General features: G+C 40.7%; 1 protein-coding gene and 1 long non-coding RNA gene across 3 annotated transcripts in view; one reads left to right on the top strand and one right to left on the bottom strand.

Annotated features, from left to right (window-relative positions):
- Positions 1 to 13,256: 13,256 nt before the first annotated feature.
- On the bottom strand, positions 13,257 to 17,888 carry IFT70A (intraflagellar transport 70A). The gene is given in 5 exon segments (XM_017868291.1): positions 13,257 to 14,928; positions 15,325 to 15,838; positions 15,841 to 15,912; positions 15,915 to 16,346; positions 16,349 to 17,888. Coding segments are annotated over 4 exon segments (1,989 nt in total). The 5' UTR covers positions 17,637 to 17,888; the 3' UTR covers positions 13,257 to 14,928; positions 15,325 to 15,641.
- A 122-nt stretch (positions 17,889 to 18,010) lies between these two features.
- LOC108527129 (uncharacterized) overlaps positions 18,011 to 18,341 on the top strand; it is a 35,119-nt gene continuing 34,788 nt past the window's right edge. For both annotated transcript variants that reach the window (XR_001884699.1, XR_001884698.1), the window contains exon 1: positions 18,011 to 18,101. This is a non-coding gene — a long non-coding RNA (uncharacterized LOC108527129). The remainder of the gene's footprint in view (positions 18,102 to 18,341) is intronic.

The raw sequence follows: 18,341 nt of genomic DNA, 5'->3' as shown, positions 1-18,341 counted from the left end.
CTAGTCATTTTGTCTGCAGAAACCATCCGGGACTTCAACCAAATGGTTAGTGATGGCTGTTCCTATTTAAACCTCACGAAACAATGAGGTGCGGGGTGGTCGGGGGGTGGAGGGTACTTCTTGTTGCATGGAGAAGGGTGGGTCTGAAGTCTACTGGTCATATTCATTTTTCAATATTTCTACCAGGGTGAGCTATAGGCATGCTTCACCTCTTATGCTGTGTCTGCCAGTCTCATCCAATGGCCACATTCATTTTCAGAGATGATACAGTTTATTATTTATTTATTTATTTTGAGACAAAGTGTCACTCTGTTGCCTAGGCTGGAGTGCAGTGTCACGATCTCAGCTTACTGCAACCTCTGCCTCCCAGGTTCAAGTGATTCTCCTGCCTCAGCCTCCTGGGTAGCTGGGATCACAGGGACCCACCACCACTCCTGGATAATTTTTGTATTTTTAGGAGAGACAAGGTTTCACCCTGTTGGCCAGGCTGGTCTTGAACTCTTGGCCTCAAGTGATCCGCCCGCCTCGGCCTCCCAAAGTGCTGGGATTACAGGCATGAGCCACCGCGCCAGGCCCAGGGATGATAGAGTTTAAATTGATATTGAGAAGTATTTCCCAAATTTGCAAGGTACTTTTCCTCTTCTGTCTCTCCTTCTTTCCCCCTTGGGGCATTAGGCTCCATTTTTGTATAGGACAATGTTTGGTTTCTTTCCTGTTCTGCTCTGGGAGGGGAGCAGGGGAGAAGAAAATTATTGCTAGAATACTAAAGGAGCTATATTACCCAAGGGCCATTCTGATCCTCCTTTGGGCCTTTTGTGTATGGGGCTAGAGTAGGGCCCCAGTTCCTGCTGTGTAGCCCATGGGGTTTTGGCTATAGAAATGCTACAGAGCTGTAGTTAAATTGTATTTTACTCATTCAAAGGAGCCACTTTCAAATCTTAAAGCAGATCCTGATCTGCAGAAAATCAAATGTTAAAAATCAACAGATGTTTGAGCAAGAGGAAGTACACCACCAGAGGTCTCTTCATCATTTGCCACATATAAGGCCTATGAGGATAAATGTGGCATGCTCAAAGTAGCACAGATTTACACCAATGTTTGCCCAGGCAAAGTTTTCAGAAGAACTCAACTACCTTTAATGTTGATTCTAAAAGGGTGGTGTGTTCTTACAGCACCCGTGGTAAAAAGAGCATGAAGCTCTGGACATTTGGGGAAGAGACAAAGAACCTGCTGGATTGTCTGCGCAAGACACAGGTGCTGACCTGGAACTTACAAGAGGCGAAAGGACTAATCTGCATGGAAGGGGCCCACACTCTGCACTACAGAACACACGGGAAGACACAGACCCAACTTACAGCAAGCCACATGTTGCCCACAGCAGGCCAACAGGCTAAGCGTGTTGAAAGGGTTAATCACAGAGCAGTAATGTAAGAAGTCTATGTACCAATGTGAACACCCTCACAAAAAATGCCCAGCCAAGACCAGCTACACAGTTTTCAAAGCCCAGTGCAAAATATAAATGTGAGGTCCCTCGTTCACAAATTATTAAGAATTTCAAAACAGTGACAGCAGAGATTGAACCAAGCACAAAGAGGATCCTCCTATGTGTGGAGCCTTGTGTGACTGCACAGGTCCCACATCCAATGAAGTGGGCCCTGTGTCTCTAATAGAATCAATACAAATGTGTAGAGTATATCATCAAAACACTCTAATGCATTCATTTTACTTAGCGGGAAAGACCTTTGTCCTCTCCGCAGAGCAGCTATGTCAACAGAAGGAAAAGAGATGGGGTGGACCTTCCTGGGATCCAGGCTGAACAGGGCTCTCCTCACTCTGAGGTGCAGACTCTGATTCTCTGTCTCTTTCTAAGGTGATGGGGGTTCCTATTTTAAGTTATCTGCCAGTATGTGTGTCGGGTCTGAAGTTGCGTTGGTTCTGTGAAAAGGTTTCTCTTATACATGATTTCTTTCCCATCTCCCTCTTTCTTAACACATTGCTCTTTAAGAGATTCAGGAAAAAAAAATTTATTTTGGCAAGCTTTGTGGGCTTTTATTAGATATACGCCGTAATTTCAAACTGATTACATGATGTCTGGCTTTCCCTGAACCCCAATTCAATATCCTGAAGAAGGGGAAGCTTTATTGCAAAGCTGAGGCACACGCCAGGAGTGGGGTCTGGCGGGGAGCACTGGCGCTCACAGAGCTGCTGATTGCTTTGGCTCCACCCCCTAAAATATCTGGCTGGCTGCGATCCTTCACCTCTGCGTTGCTTTTTACATGGACTTTTCATCCTTTTGAACTATGTTTATTTTGCAATTATAAACATTTTTTAAAAAAGACAAATCATTCACAATGCTACAACCTTAATACTCCAACTGCTTTCACTTTTCCACATTCTCTTACTGTCCTGGATTAATGTTTTGATTGTTGCATTCATGCTGGAATTATAAATTTTTGTTCTAGTATAGTCAAATTTTAATGCCTTCTATGCTCATAAAGGGTAAAAATCATTTGCAAATTTAAAGAACAGGAAGGAACAATAAAGCCAAGAAGAGGCCTTAGAATTGCCTGCAAATAGATGATAAAGATTATGCAATAAACTTTGTTCAATAAACGACAAATCATTCATAATTCTACAACCTTAGTACTCCATCTGCCTCTAAAAGCTAAGTCATTTAGAGGCAGTGAGCCCAATAGAATAGAACTGAAGTGATTTTAGCGGTTACCTATTTTATAGAAGAGAAAACAGAGTCTCAGAGGTTAAATGACCTGCCCAAAGTTGCACAGCCCCCAGGTGAAGTCAGGACTAAAGCGGGCTGTGAAGGACTTTTTCACATAAGCCGAATAATCCTATTTCCACACTAGTAACTTTCTGTGGGACATAAGTTCTTTGAGTGTCTATACTTTGTGGCATGAGGGAGTTGGAACAGATGCTTTTAAAAATCCTTCCAACTCTAAAATTTTGAATCCAACTCAAAATGAACACAATTGGATCCCAGCCTAGTCAGCCCAGGATTACCACACACATAATGAAAAATGTGGTAATGATCAGAACACTCACAATTTTAACAAGATGTTTTTCTGCAGTGGCTAACTGGATTCTTACAAAATGAAGGCTGGATCTCAGACTGCACTGTGACAACACATCCGCTGTCAGACGGATCCACAGGCTGGTGCCCACACTGTAAAATGACTAACTCAGAGTAAAAGGAGGTGGTGTTCAGCAAACAAATGGAGGGGTGATCCTGTTTCCGGCAAATATCCTTGAGCTTTGAGGACTTTCCAAGCAGAATAAGGCCCCCTCTGCTGGTAGGATTTGTCATCCACCAAAAAGTCAGAACTTGTTAGGTTTGTGAGAAATGGGAGGAAAATCCTAATATCAGAACAGATTAAAGTGGTGAGGAAATGTGAAAAAATATATATGTAGTTTATAAAGTTTCAACTCTTCAGACAAGAAAACACAGTTCTAGAAAGTTTACAATCGTTTTCCCACAAATTTGTTAGGCAACATTCTCCTGAGGAAATTTTCACCATAGGTGGTGAAAATATCTGACTAAAATATAAAGCTAGCTTTTGAAAATACTGAATCAATAGTAAATAAAAATCACACTTTTGATCAGTGGAGAGTAGGGTTCTTCCCACACTCTCACGTGAAACTCTTTCATTTGCCTTTACCAAGATTTCTTAAACTTCATTCATTCAAATATCACTGTCATGCTTCTTGCCATAGCCTAGTACTATGTGTATTATTTAACATTTCTCCTTCAATAAAACCATTTTTATTTTAACTTCATCCTAAGCAATAGAATCCATGAAATTTCAGGTTTGATGCGTTAGGTATATATGTATATGCATATGTATGTGAATGGGTACATAAACCATACACATGATAAAATAAATACATGACTCTTGAAAAATGTTCATCTGTGTGCCAAATTCTTCTCCATTAATTATTGCATGTGTGTAACGTACTTTACAAAACACTGAGGTAGCACCTCATGTTTAAGTCATGTAAATGCAGTAGTCATAATTTCATCATTCCTTTAAAGGCAAGTTGTTGACTGCTTTTCTTCATCTGGTCTTGCCCTTCTGCCTTATCCTCTTTCTTGAGGACTTTCTTCATCTCCTTTCCATCCTTTGACAGTCATTTGGTTTAGTATTCATATTTCCTTTCCCCAGCGTGGTGAGGAAAATGTCTTTCTCTACTGCCCACTGGGGACTGTGCCTCATTTGATAGTGAACTCAGGGAAACCATATTGAAACAAACTGGCATTTGACAGGATGAATAAAAAGACCTTTGTATCCTTGTCATTTTCTAGGAATTGGGGCTTGAAGAATATTGAAAAGTGATGTTATTTCTATTTCATCCTCATAGTCAGCCTTCTCTGAGGAAATGGCACATAAACACAGAAAGGCCAATGTACAAAAACATGTTTAATAAATTATTTCTTGAGGAACAGAATAGAGTCTGTTTTTGTTCAGGCACTGTGAAGGCTGACATAGCTGCAGGGAAGAATGGAGATGAGAAAAAGCCTGATCTTCATGAAATCGTTTCCTTTATTAAACATTCCTGTGGAATTAATTCATGTTCTGTTTCTTCAGTAAAAAAAGTGACTATTATGCATTTATGGCTGGATCAATAATTTCCAGTTAGTCATAACTTGAAACTGCTGTGAAACCCCAGTTATTTACAGTGACTTATCTGTATTGAAGCTGACCCACAAAAGATCAGTTTTGAAATGTCTTGTCATTGTAATCTGTTTTCTTTGCTCTAACCTATTATATCATCTCTGTTAACTCTTAATAAGAAGTGAATAAATAGGTTGGGCATGCTGGCACGTGCTTGTAATTTCAGCACTTAGAGAGGTTGAGATGGAAGCCTCACTTGAGGCCAGGAGTTCAAGACCAGCCTAAGCAACATAGTGAGACCCCATCTGTAAAATTTAAATTTAAATTTTAAAAAGAAGTGAATAAACAGCTTTTCAACACAAAATATTACACTTTTAAGCAACTTTGGACCTAAAGAGCTCAGAAAGATTTGCTTCAAGTGCAAGCCATTTTATAATAAGAAGTGCATTACATAAAGTTACATAGAAAATTCTTCTCCCAAAGGAAAGAATTGCAGTGGCTAAATTTTCCTTTTGGTAATATTTGCATAAGAGTTTCAGAATCTTATGGAAGATTTTAACCAAGTAGCCTATGATAAACCAAACATGGATGAAAATGAAAGTTACTGCAGAAGTTTAAGCATATTCAATTCTAACAGCAGCTGATCCTGAAGACTGAAAAGCTAATATAAGACTCTGGGACCCATGGGGAGGAATGGGTTCTCCGCATTTACCATGGCTCCCCAAAGAGGTTCTTTCTGATGGCAAACAGATGGAAACCCCATAGAGCGGCAGATTCCTGCTGTGACTATCACCGGGCTACATCGTGCTTTGGAAATGACATCAGCCAGGGAATCAGTGACTGGAGTTTCAGATTTCATAGAAGGATTTTGCTTCGTTTTTTTGTAGGCCCAGATATGGCAGGAGGAGGCAATAAATTCTGCCTTAGAACTTCTCCTGGTGGATGTTTAAATAGATTATATGAGTAAATCAACTGTCCCAATCCCCTGATGTGATGTGGACCATCCGGTTTGAATTTTAATTTCTAGCGTCCTTCTTTTAGAGAACCAAAATAAGCCAACAACTCAGAATAAGTTGGGCCTGGTAAGTGGAATACAATGCTGAGGGGGATTATCAAGAAGAACTAAAGTATTACCTTTTTATGAAGCTTTTCCTTTAACCAGATTTATAGCTGGAAAGGGCCAAGGTGAAATAGTGCTGTACATAGATTAGCATTTCTCACCAGAGAATAGATTAGGTTGTCTCACTTCAATGCTGAAGTTTACTATACATGAATAAATGCTGCTATTATTTTCATTCTTTCATCATTACTGAGACTTTACTGAAATCACCTTTGCGAATGTGGAGGAAATTCTAAAATTGGGGAATGGGTTTTCTGTGAGTTGCTGCATGCATTGGTATTTACCTTGTTTTTTTGTCAAGAAGCAGTAAGCAAGATTTTGACTTAGTTCTTTGAGTGGAAGAATTTAACTCTCTATTTACTTTTATGTAAGTGGATCCTCCTCCAATGAATTCATATCCAATTTCATGAGTAGCTGTTGCAATTTCAAAAGACTTGATGAGCAGTTAATACTAATGAAGTCAAGGTTTTGGGTAACATCTTTACGAAGGTCAATTTTATCCTACTCACCTGAATTAGAGGAGTGATGCTAGGTGTCAAGGAAGACATACTCCCAGAGTGTTTGGGAATATGCATAAAGATTCATCACCCTATGAACAATACTCAAAATGTATGGCCTACATATGGTGCTAAAAAAAAATTCAATGACACTTTAGATGATGAGGCATCCTTTATTTAAGGTGTGTATGTGGGAACTATCTCCATAGGTATACAGGACCACTCCAGTGGGATTTTGCAGTAGGGAAGAGTGATTGGGGTTAACTCCACATATAGCATGGGCAAGTGGGAATTTATAGCCAAGGAGCAGGGTGGGGGTCAATGGATGGAAAAGTACTAACAGGAAACATTAGGGCTAAGTGGGGATTCTGGCCAAACTGACATAACAGGATTCTTGATGAAAGCAGGCTGGGGTGATCAAAATACCTGAGGAATGGTGGAGAATGAGAGACCCAGTAACATCTGGAGGGTAATCAGATATGAAGGAAGAGGGAGTTTACTAAGCCAAGGATTCTTGTTAAAATTGGACAGTGCAGGCCGGGTGTGGTGGCTCATGCCTGTAATCCCAGCACTTTGGGAGGCCGAGGCAGGTGGATCATGAGGTCAGGAGATTGAGAGCCCGTCTCTACTAAAAATATAAAAAATTAGCTGGGTGTGGTGGCAGGCATCTGTAGTCCCAGCTACTCGGGAGGCTGGGAGAATGGCATGAATCTGGGAGGCAGAGCTTGCAGTGAGCCGAGATTGTGCCACTGCACTCCAGCCTGGGTGACCAAGACTGCATCTCAAAAAAAAAAAAAAAAAAAAAAAGGAACAGTGTAGGGACAAATATGGAAGTCCAAAAGTCAAGGCCTACTTGAAAAGTTCAGGGGCACCTGAGTAGAGTTCTGTGAAAGAGAAAATCTTTGTCAGTGGTGTTTTCTGGGTGCTTTTAGAGACAAGAAGCAGAAAAATATGGCTCAAACAAGTTTAAACAATAAGATATTATTTTCATTCTACTGAAGACTCAGAGGTGGGTCAGGCTCCAGGATCATCAAAGACTCAAATTCTTTCTGTTTCTTAGATATCTTCAAAGTCACCTTCACCCAAAGTCACTATGACCCTCCGTCAAGGTCACAAACTGGTGGCACCAGATTCAGATCAACAATGCTAGATGAAGAAGAGGGACTTTTTCTTACATCCTTTTGTTTTTTTAAAGGGGTAAAGAAAGCTTTCACAGCAGCCTTCCAGGAGACGTCTTGTGTCTTGGTAAGGTTTGGGTCACATGCCTATTCCTAAATCAATCATGGAGAGGGAAATTATAGTGATCAATTAGAACAGCGGTTCTCAACCTTGGCTGCATTTTGAAAGCTCAGGAAAATACAGATACCTGGGTTCCACCCTCAGAAATTCTTTAGTTGTTTTGGGATGCAGCCTGGGGCATGTGATATGGTTTGCATCTGTGTCCCCATGTTTTTTTTTACCTGTGTCCCCACCCAAATGTCATGTTCAATTGTAGTCCTCAGAGTTGGAGGTGGGACATGGTGGAAAGTGACTGGATCATGGGGGTGGATCCTTCATGATGGTTAGCACCATCCCTTTGGTGCTGTTCTCATGACGGTGAGTTCTCACAAGATCTGGTTGATTAAAAGTGAGTAGCACCTCCGCCCTCACGCTCTCTTTTGGTCCTGCTCCTGCCATGTTAGACGCCTGCTCCCACTTTGCCTTCCACCATGAGTAAACGATCCCTGAGCCTCCCCAGAAGCAGATGCTGCCACCCTTCCTGTACAGCCTGCGGAATCATGAGCCAATGAAACCTGGTTTCTTTATAAATTAAGTCTCAGTTAATTCTTTATAGCAGTGCAAGAGTGGACTAATACAGCATGAGAGTTTTAAAAGCTTCTCAGATACTTCTACTGGGCAGTCAAACATTTTGAGAACCATCAGTTTAGACCAAATGTTTGGGGTGGGGGCAGAGCAAAGCTGGAGAATTCATACTGAATTATAAACCAATATAAGGCTGGGCACAGTGGCTCATGCCTGTAATCCCAGCACTTTGGGAGGCCAAAGCAGATGGATAGCTTGAGCCCAGCTCGAGACCAGCCTGGCTAACTTGTGAAACCCTGTATCTACATGAAAAGAAAAAACAAATTAGCCAGGTGTGGTGGTGTGTGCCTGTAGCACCAGCTACTCGGGTGGCTGAAGTGGGAGCATCGCTTGATCCCAGGAGGTCACAGCTGCAGTGAGCCATGACCACACCACTGTACTACAGGTTGGATGACAGAGTAAGACCCTGTCTCAAAATAAATAAACCAACATAACCATTGAGTATTATTAATTTCCAATGCAAATTTTAAAAAAAAGTATGTGCATCTATAAATGCATACATGGGACTGGAGTTTGGTTTGGAGGAATCCAAATTTATAGGAAGAACAGATGAATATGGCTCAAATATTAGGAGAACAAATTGGGTGCATCCAAAGTCAACCAAAAGCATTTGTAAGCATGGTTAGGATAATGCACAGTCACTTTTGACTTTAGCACAGCTAAACTAATAAACTAAGTAGAGATGACAGTGAAGGAATTCAGGACATGCCACTCCAAAATATGCTGCCTTGGCATATTAATTATTTTGAAATAGAGGCACTTGAGAAACAGCAGGTAGAGGAAGGGCACTCTAATCTCCCCTTTTCTTCCCAAAAGCAGATGAAACTCCCAAGTGAAAGATACCCTCCCTATACCAGTACAAAAGAAACAACATGCTTATCACCAGAGACAGGGAGTTGAGGCTGAGAGAAATCTGTACAAACTTTGTTAAACTAACTTATCTTCCTAGTTACTTTTCCACAGTTTCCACCCTTTGTTCAAACTACTATGTAAGTGCTTAGGCCTAGCCACTTCTTTGGGTCTTCATTGTCCTTGTGGGGGCTCCCACGTATGTGTAAACAAAATTTGTATGCTTTTCTTGTGTTTAATCTGTCTTACATCAAACCTAGCTGAAAACCATAAGAGGACAGTGGAAAATTTTTCCTCTCCTACAACAGCAAATGACATTTATGAGTCTCTGAAAACAAAGAGTATTTTCATGTTCCTAAATTTGAAAACCCTTCTTAGCTTCCACTATCAAATTGTATAGCTTTTAGCTACTTCAGTATTTTTAAAATTCCTCCTATGAAAGCCAAAGATTTCTTAAGAATTATTGAATGCATGATTTAAATAATGTTTTAAAGAAATTTCACTGGTTTAAAAGCTATTTTGAGTGAATCAGAATACCCCAGATTAAGTGGCTCTAAAAAAAAATTCAGATCTTTTGATTCGTTCCATTTATTCATTTTTCATCATTTCTGTAGGTTGAGCATCAGGGTTATTTTATTCTCAAACATGTTGCACCACAACCTTCACACCAACATAGAGCAGCCACATGGTCACTACTGCGTGTGTATAGAACAGTGGTTCTCAACCTTGGCTACACATTAGAGTTACCTGGGGGACTTACAAAAAACCTGATCCCTCCTCCCACTCCCATCTCCATAAATAGAAATAGAATCTTTAGGGGTTAGAGCCAAGGCATCTTTACTTTTTAAAAAGTTTACCCACTGATTCTCATGTAGAATGTGGACTAAGAATTATTAGTACAAATAGAAAAAAGAAGGTAAATAACAGGGATTTAATTGTGGCTCAATTGCTTGCTTTTAATTTTTCCTCCCCAAAACCTAAGCTAAAATGAGCAATCAATCTCCTGGAAGAAGGTGTTTAGGAGTTTAGCTCAAATGGACTTTGCAAGCAAAGGTAAAGCCTTATGGGGCCTCAAAAGTCTCTGGTAACACTTTGTAAATACTTCTGAAATCAGCTGGCTTTATGCTGGGATTTTTGGATGAGTCACAGCTCTTTGCACGTAAGATGTAGACAAGCCTTCTGATGGCCATTTTCACATGTTTGGTGTCTGGAAACTATAATGAAGAGAAGAAAATCACTGACTTGAAGGAGGATCATATAAGGTGATTTTTTTCAAAGCGGTGATGAAACAACAGGTGAGTCTAAATAATCTTTCCACCCAGTCCAGATTGCACTGCAGCTAAATCTGCGCTGCTACAAACAGCACAGCACACCTGCTCAGGAACCCTCAACATACTTTTGTAAACCATACCATAATTTAGGCCAGCCCTGGAATGTTCTAAGTGTATTTTGGAAAAAGCCTATTAAATCACTGATTAAATCATCAGCAGGAACTGAAGTGGCAAAAGTCATAGCTCTGGGAAAAGAAATGCCTAGCACTGATAGAAAAAATTTGTAAAGAAAGCAAACAAACAAATAAAAACAAAAAATACCTAAGAGAAGGTGTTCTGGAACTGAACTGGGATTTGCCCTCCTGGAACAATAAGGCCACACATCCACACTGAGGTTTGTAGCAGGAGAGAGGAGGATATTTATTTGCAGAGTGCCAAGCAAGGAGGATAAGGCACTTCTTGCTTAAGTCCTGACTTCCCTTATGGTTTGCAAGCAAGGGTTTTTTTAAGGCAGGGGTAAATTTCAGGAAAGCAGATGTTACAGGCAAAATTGTAAATCAATACATGGAGAGTTTACACCCTGGTTTGGCCTAAAAGGGCAGGATATCTTGAAGTGGGGACTTACCGATCATAGATAGACTGAAGGGTTTTCCAGTCTGCAATTGGTTAAGGAAAAGAAGGTTTATTTAAAAATTCTGGGGTCAACAGAAAAGAATGTAAGCTCTGGCTCCTGGGTGTGGGTTCCTCCCGGCACCTCAGAAAAAAATTTAGATCATAAAGAATGGCAGTGAGAGTTCAGTCCTCAGTTCCCCCTTATCTGAGGTCTATGTGCAGGCAGATCTGTTTGGTGGGGGTCTGGGTTTCTGAAAAACAATTCAGAGACATATGTTAAGATGTTATCTCTAGTTCCTGTAGGGGAACCAAACATCCTGTGATTTCCTTGGCTACTGTCTTAAGTTACTACTACCTTCATGCTCATCAAGTTGCTTATTTACTTTTCAGGGCTAGCTAGGTGCCTGGAACTTCCCTTGTAGGAACTCGGGATTTTCCTTTATTTCCATACTTGGAGGGCCCTGTAGGCCCCTAAGAGGGGTCCCTGCTCTGTCTAAGAGAAATGTGGTAGAGTGGAAAGAGCATGAGAATTGAGCAAGATGCCCTGAATTCTGATCTGGGCTTTCCCTGGATCCTATTTGGCTCTACCATATTATCCTGGGGAAGTCATATTAATCTCTCTGAGCCTCAGTCTTATGATTCAAGAGATGAACCCTCTTGAGTTCTAAGCCCTCATTGTTCAGAATCTAGCTGCAGATACATTCCAGATGTTTATCTTAATCCTTAATTTGTAATTTAAAAGAACCTATTTAGGTCATATCTACAAATGTAAAAAAATCACATTTATGATTTCCCATTTTATATTTTACATGATTATTTCCAGAATCATTTTATAATTTTACCAATCATTTCATTATAAATCTTACACACACTGTCAGAAAAATAGTCTCCTTAGTTTCTGAAACTACTTGTAGCGTCTTAGTCAAATCATGTATGGCTCTCCTCTGTTCTTTGGCATTTTAACAGTTTAATGGTAATGAATCAGTACAAGAACAAAAGTTCTAGAAACAAAATATTGTATTAACTACGGAAAAAATTTTTGCCTTTTCCAGTAAACATACAAAATAATGGCACTCCTTAGCATATGTGAGTAGGTGGTACTGCCTTCTAATTAAATATTTTACAGCAAAGTGTTGCTGTTATAGTTCAATTCCTGAAGCTTTCTTTTGCTTTACAGTGTTAGGGAGTGACCATCTCTTCCTATAGTACTTCATGACTTAAAAACGGAACAGACACTTTATATTCACAAAAGTATATATTCTCCTTTCCATATATGAAGTACATAGACTATAGAGTATGGTTTTGGAAATTTTGGAAGAGCTGGGACTAAGAGGTTGAGTTTTCACAGAAGAGACTCTGATCAGAAAAACTAGCCAGTAATTTACTGTTGAGACTTAAGATCTTGAGAGAGTGTGGGTACTCTGCGGACACACGTTTTATAGCAGATGCCATGAGTACTGGTGAAACTTTTAGTCATGTGTCGTTTATCTTAAGCATTTGACTCTCCTAATGAAACAGTTGAAAATAAAATATTAGCAGCAATAAATGCTTTCCCACATACTTTACTAGGGTCCTGTTTGCATAGTACAATTTTAGCCATGTGCTATTTTGAATTAGGGTATTCAGTCATTGATATTGATGTGTTTTATTTCACAAACGTGCAAATTTCACTTTTGAACAAGGACTTGGGCCCATTTTATATGTTCACATGATATTAATATTTGCAATCAAGTTATTGGCAGGTCTCACTTAAACTAACAAATGCTTATTTTTCACATTAGAAATGTACTTATAAGTCTATATTCTAATAATTTTTCCTTATGAAGCAATTCCTTTTCTTTTCTTTTCCTTTTTTTTTTTTTGAGACGGAGTCTTGCTCTGTCGCCTGGGCTGGAGTGCAGTGGCCGGATCTCAGCTCACTGCAAGCTCCACCTCCCGGGTTCACACCATTCTCCTGCCTCAGCCTCCAGAGTAGCTGGGACTACAGGAGCCTGCCACCTTGCCTGGCTAGCTTTTGTTTTGTATTTTTAGTAGAGACGGGGTTTCACCGTGTTAGCCAGGATGGTCTCGATCTCCTGACCCCACCATCTGGGCCTCCCAAAGTGCTGGGATTACAGGCTTGAGCCACCGCGCCCGGCCGTAATTCCTTTTCTAATAAATACACATGATGAGTTTGTAGAAAGGATTTTAGTATGTGGTGGATCAATCTTGGCCCAAATCCAAACAAGCTGATTTAATTAAACAACCAAAAGAACCTCAATAGTGGTATCAAATATAGAGTAATCACCTTGTAAAGACTCACTCCCCAAGAGAATATTAAACACTATACCTATGGCCAATAAATTAATTACCTTCTGGCTAATGTCTAGCCCTATTTTTCAATATAAAATGATTATAAATTACAGTAAGGCAAGTGTCCTCTAAAGTTGAGTATATTTAATTCCCAATGTTATGGAGTTCAAAATGATACAAATACTGCATGTCTTTAAAATTTCAGTCTGTTTTCTATTGAGTTCAAAAGTTTAAAAGATGAAAGTTACCACAAATATATATATATAAAAAGTTCACTCTATTCTACAAATTACATAGATCTAGTACTTTTGGTGAGTCCTCTTAAATTTTTTTCGGCATTACCAATCTGAGAGTCACTTTTTATCAATACATATTATCTCGCTTTGCAAAATGCATTTTAAAAGGTTTCAAAAGTCACCTTGATAATCATAGTGCTCACTCACCTGACACTTACTGCTAAAAGGTTGTTATGCATCTTTTATACCTGGTTGAGGTTCAAATTCCAGCTAACAGAGAAAAGTGTCCCTATAACTGACAAAAGGGAAAAGATTAAAAAGGGAAAGAGAAGCGGGTGGTAAGAAAGATAGATTTTTCATTTCTTATCTTGTGATACATTGTGCAGCAGTAAACACCACTATCTCTCAAGTAGACCCTTTGAAGGCAGGGGGAGAAAACACTTCAAGAGAAAGCTTTAAACTAGAGATTGCTTTCCTATTCTATGTGGCTTTGACCTTTTGGATAGTGCATGGCCTCTTCTCCTTGAATTAAATAAAACAAGAATATAAGGACTATGATTTGATTTGGTGAGTTAGTTACGGAAATAGTTCTAGCATCTCTTATTTCCATTCTGTTATCCATTACTTCTGTTCTGTTAATGGCAGCAGACACTTGATTAACTACTGAGATTTGGACATGAAGGGTATCCAAAGTGGATTGTGAAGTATATCATTAGCTAAATCTCCATTACGTCTTCACTTCACCTGTTCCTGTTTCCAGATTTCTGGCAGACTGGCATCTAAAGGGCTTCACGTTAGAAGCAGGAGAGGCTCTAAATATTTCAAGAATAATTGAGGAAAAAATACACATTATAACAGCTTGTCAATTAAACTACTGAATGGAAGGGTCGCTCATCATTTTTGGGAAGGATTAAAAGCAAATCTCCTCTTCCCCAACAAAGACAAACATTACTACAAAAACTAAAAGAGGAAGTTAAGAGAGTTATACAATTTCTAAATAGCTATAAAAGTGTTAATTTATGCATAACCATAACAGAGACTGGGGGACCACTCTATATATATTCATAGCCAGAGTTGTAAGCAAAAATTGCAGGTAAAGAGGCAAAAATCCAAATTTCTTATTAATAATCAGTATAACATCCAACAGTAACAATCACTGACTGTAGCGGTTAACATTTACTGTAAGCCAAATCCTACAAAACATTAATATAAAATACAATTATATATTACCTGGCTGATTTGCTTATATATCCAGGTCATTAAAAAAGAAAGGCAACTTTTTTCTATATGGCTTATACAAAATCAGATGTTACAGCCAAAAGTAATTGTAAAGGCTTCTGATAGTTCAAATGATTGTGAAACCCCAAAGAATAAAGGAATTTCTGAAAGCCTAAAATTAGAAGGTATGGAACTCATACCTTTAGTCTTCTCATTCTCAGTACAGTGCTTATTTTTTCCTAAAAAATTAAAATTAAAATTAAAATTTCAGTTTAAAACTGAAAATATTAATAGGCTTCCACACTTAATATATGTCGTATCCACAAGGAGGCAAAATCATTTCTGTAAAATAAAAAATAGAACATGAAGAAAAACTTTTATTATAAAACTTAAGAAACAACGAATCAATCATGAAAAAAAATTACGTCACTGACCGAACCTCATAACCTGAAAAGAACCAAGAAAAGAAATTCCCATTATACTTGAACTTCTAAAAGGGCTTAAAGAAGGTCTAAACTAGACTTTGTTGAAATCCAGAAAGTTAAAGGACTAAAAAACTGGAGAAATAGAGTTAAGAATTAGATTTATTAGACAGCACAGTCTATCCTGAGATAGCAAAATAGACATGGCTTTATTTGCTGATTGAGAAGTGGTCCAGCCCTTGGCTAGCACTCATTTACGTATCAGTGACCATATGCAAACATACCGGTACTAACAGTGCTTTGGTCCATGACATACCCTTTTGACAGTCCAAAGCTGAAACATCAACTCTATCTGGGGTTTCTTTCTTATACAAAGATGTCGTCTAGCAATTGTTGCTTGAGGGCAAGACCAGATGATTGTCACTAGTAGGAAGAAAGCAGAAGTGATGCAGTTAACACTGCATAGTCCCTACTCTTCTGGATTAAATGAAAAAGTTGCTCAAACATAAACTTGTTATTATAAAGTGGATAAAATTCAAAATAAGACAAATATAACGATGCCAAGGCTAAATACAGATAAAAAAGTGTGATAGGTAAGGAAGCCATTTTGAAAAAAGCCATTATCAGCCATAACTACTTATTCCATCCTATGATCTCATAAATCAAAGCTTTCAATTGTCTGGACTCATATGTGACTGTATTCTTCCCAACATGCATTCTCTCTTCCTCCAGGGGTTGTTCAATAACAGCAGGTATGTTTCTGCCATGAAGTTCACAGTGTCCTAGAAACTGGACACATTCTTGAATAACACTGTCATGAATGACTATCAGTGTTTTGACATGTTTTCTAACAAGGACAGGAAGCATCTTTTGGCATAATACCAGGTATCTGTTACCAGCTTTTATTATAAGGCTCCAAGCTTTTGATAACTCGAGAAATACCAAACTCATAGTTTCCTTTGGCACAATAAAGAGTTCCTATCACCAAATTCACAATGCAGAGATGGTACATTTTCCTATTTGGGTCATCATAAGAGAGCTGCTCTTCCTCCTTTTCAATCTTCCTCATCAACTCCTCTGCTTCTTCATTTTGACTTGTCATAATATAGGAAACACAGAGATTAGCCAGTACAATAGCACTGACATTCAGGATGTTATCATAATGCTTCTTGACTATGGGTTCATAGAAACCAATGGCTTCTTTGTATTTGTTTTCTTGCATGAACAGAACATGAGCCACATTCAACTTCCACACATCATGGTCGTTACAGAATTCCACAGATTTGCGGAAGATCTTTTCCACCATTGGATAATTTTCAAGGTTCCAGTAGATTTTGCCTGAGCCATCAACACGGGAATATACTTCTCCATGGTTTCATCATATTCATTCACTGCCTTTTTGATAGCTTCATCATCTCTATTGTGTCTTGCTTCCTGTACTTGTATGGTGAGTTTCCGGAGGACCTCAGTCAACATCCCTGCTAGCCCATCAAGCTTAATGAAAGCCTCTTCAGGAGCTGTCTGGCAAGTGATCACGGCATCCAAGAACTCATAGAGATAGGGTGTGAGGAACTTATAAATCAAATGGGCATTTTCTGCCAGGACATCTGCTGCCAGGTCAAAATACTCATATTTACAGTAGAGCAGCAACAGGTTGCCAAAAGTCTCTGGAGGAAAGGGATTCTGTTGGAGCAAAAACTGTAGCTTTTCAAACCCTTCTGTAGGCCTGGCATCCATGTTCATTAGTGCCTGGTTGTGTAGGGTCACAGGGTCCAACTCTTCCTCTGCCCTGGGTGGCATGTCAGTGAGGGCTTCTTGAGCTGCCTCATAGTTTCTCAGTTGGTATTCTATGGCTGCCTTAAGGTTGAAGGCTTCCACCAGAGCAGTCTGGTGGAGGACTAAGGTGTTGCCAACACTGCGAACATCAAAGCCCTCAGTGGTCATGCCCACACCTAGCTCAGGGTGCTGTCGGATGCCACGCTCAATAATCTCAGCGATATGCTTCAGGGCTGAGGCATACTGTCGGCTGCTGTAATAGGCCAAAGCCAGGTTGTAGGAAAGGTCAGGCTGGTAGCCTGAGGCCTGCAGGGCGGCAAAAAACTTGGAGCATGCAGCTTCATACTGTCCCTCCCTGTACAGCAAACAACCCAGGCTGACCTGGCCATCGGTCTCATTCTCGCCCCCACTTTCTTCTCCCTCTTCCCCACTCAGCAGCTGCTCCACCAGGCTCCTGGACCCTGGCAGATCGCCCTCGCTGTACTTGATGGCAGCTTGCAGGCGGAGGACCCGGTTGTGGTAGGCGGGGTTATCCAGGAGAAGGAAGGCGACCCGGGTGGCCTCCGGATAAAGGCAGGCCTTGTACAGGGCCTGGGCCTGGTACAGGCGGTACTGCTCCAGTTCCGGGTGCAGCTGGCCCAGCTGCTCATAGCACTCGGCCGCCAGCGCGAACTCCTGCAGGCGGTAGTAGCAGTAGCCTAGCAGCGACAGGCCTGCGCGGCTCCTAGGACTCCGCTGCAGCTCTCGGCCCAGCAGCTGCACCGCCTCGGCGTAGCGGGCATCGCGGATGAGCCGGTACACGACCGCGGTGAACTCCCCGTCGGGAATCTGCGCGCCGCTCAAGCCCGCCATAACCGCCACGGCTGTTATGCGTGCGGTTACCACGACAACAGGGCAACCGGAAACGGAAGACGGCCGGTTAGTCTGTCACGGAAGGAATCTGTTAGGAATTAAAAAGGGACCATTCTCGTTAGTCTCTCAAGTTCGGTTTGATCTTCAAAGATTGTGGACTGCAGAGTGGCGGCAGTCAGAAGGGGAAAGACTACTCCTCCAGGCCGTTCAGAGACTGAATCTCCCCGTCCCGGCATGCATCGTTCCTACGGCGCCGCTGCGCGGGCGTGGCCGCACTGCATGCTGGGAGGCGTAGTCCCTGCTGCACCCACGCAACCCGCGGCCCGTGGGGACGAACGGCCACCCGTGTTCCCGTCCCCCTAAAGATGAGGGGCGCTGTCTGTGTCTGTTGTGCCACCTCGGTCTCTAGCGCAGCGGAGGAAGATTTCCGGCCCTTGTTCCTGGCGATTTGGAGCCTTATATGCGGTGTGGTCTATACTAATGCTGGCGTTTGGCTTACTTTTAATAAAGGAGAGATTCGCTAGTACAATAAAAGGACCTTTTAATAAAAGGAGCGGGATGGCAAAAGGGAGTTAACTCCCTGAATTCCCTTGGAATTAGAGCAGGTTCTTATTATGCTACCCCGAGGGCACAGTTTGTAAGAACAGAATAGAGCAGCAAACAGAAATCCTTATTTTGGTGGTTTCCAGAGGTTAATGAGGAAAA

This window comes from Rhinopithecus bieti, unplaced genomic scaffold (genome assembly GCF_001698545.2).
Source record: "Rhinopithecus bieti isolate Rb0 unplaced genomic scaffold, ASM169854v2 scaffold_3062, whole genome shotgun sequence".
NCBI classification, from domain to species: domain Eukaryota; kingdom Metazoa; phylum Chordata; class Mammalia; order Primates; family Cercopithecidae; genus Rhinopithecus; species Rhinopithecus bieti.
The sequence above is the reverse complement of the archived record's forward strand: the minus strand, read 5'-3'. Positions and strand labels throughout refer to the sequence as shown.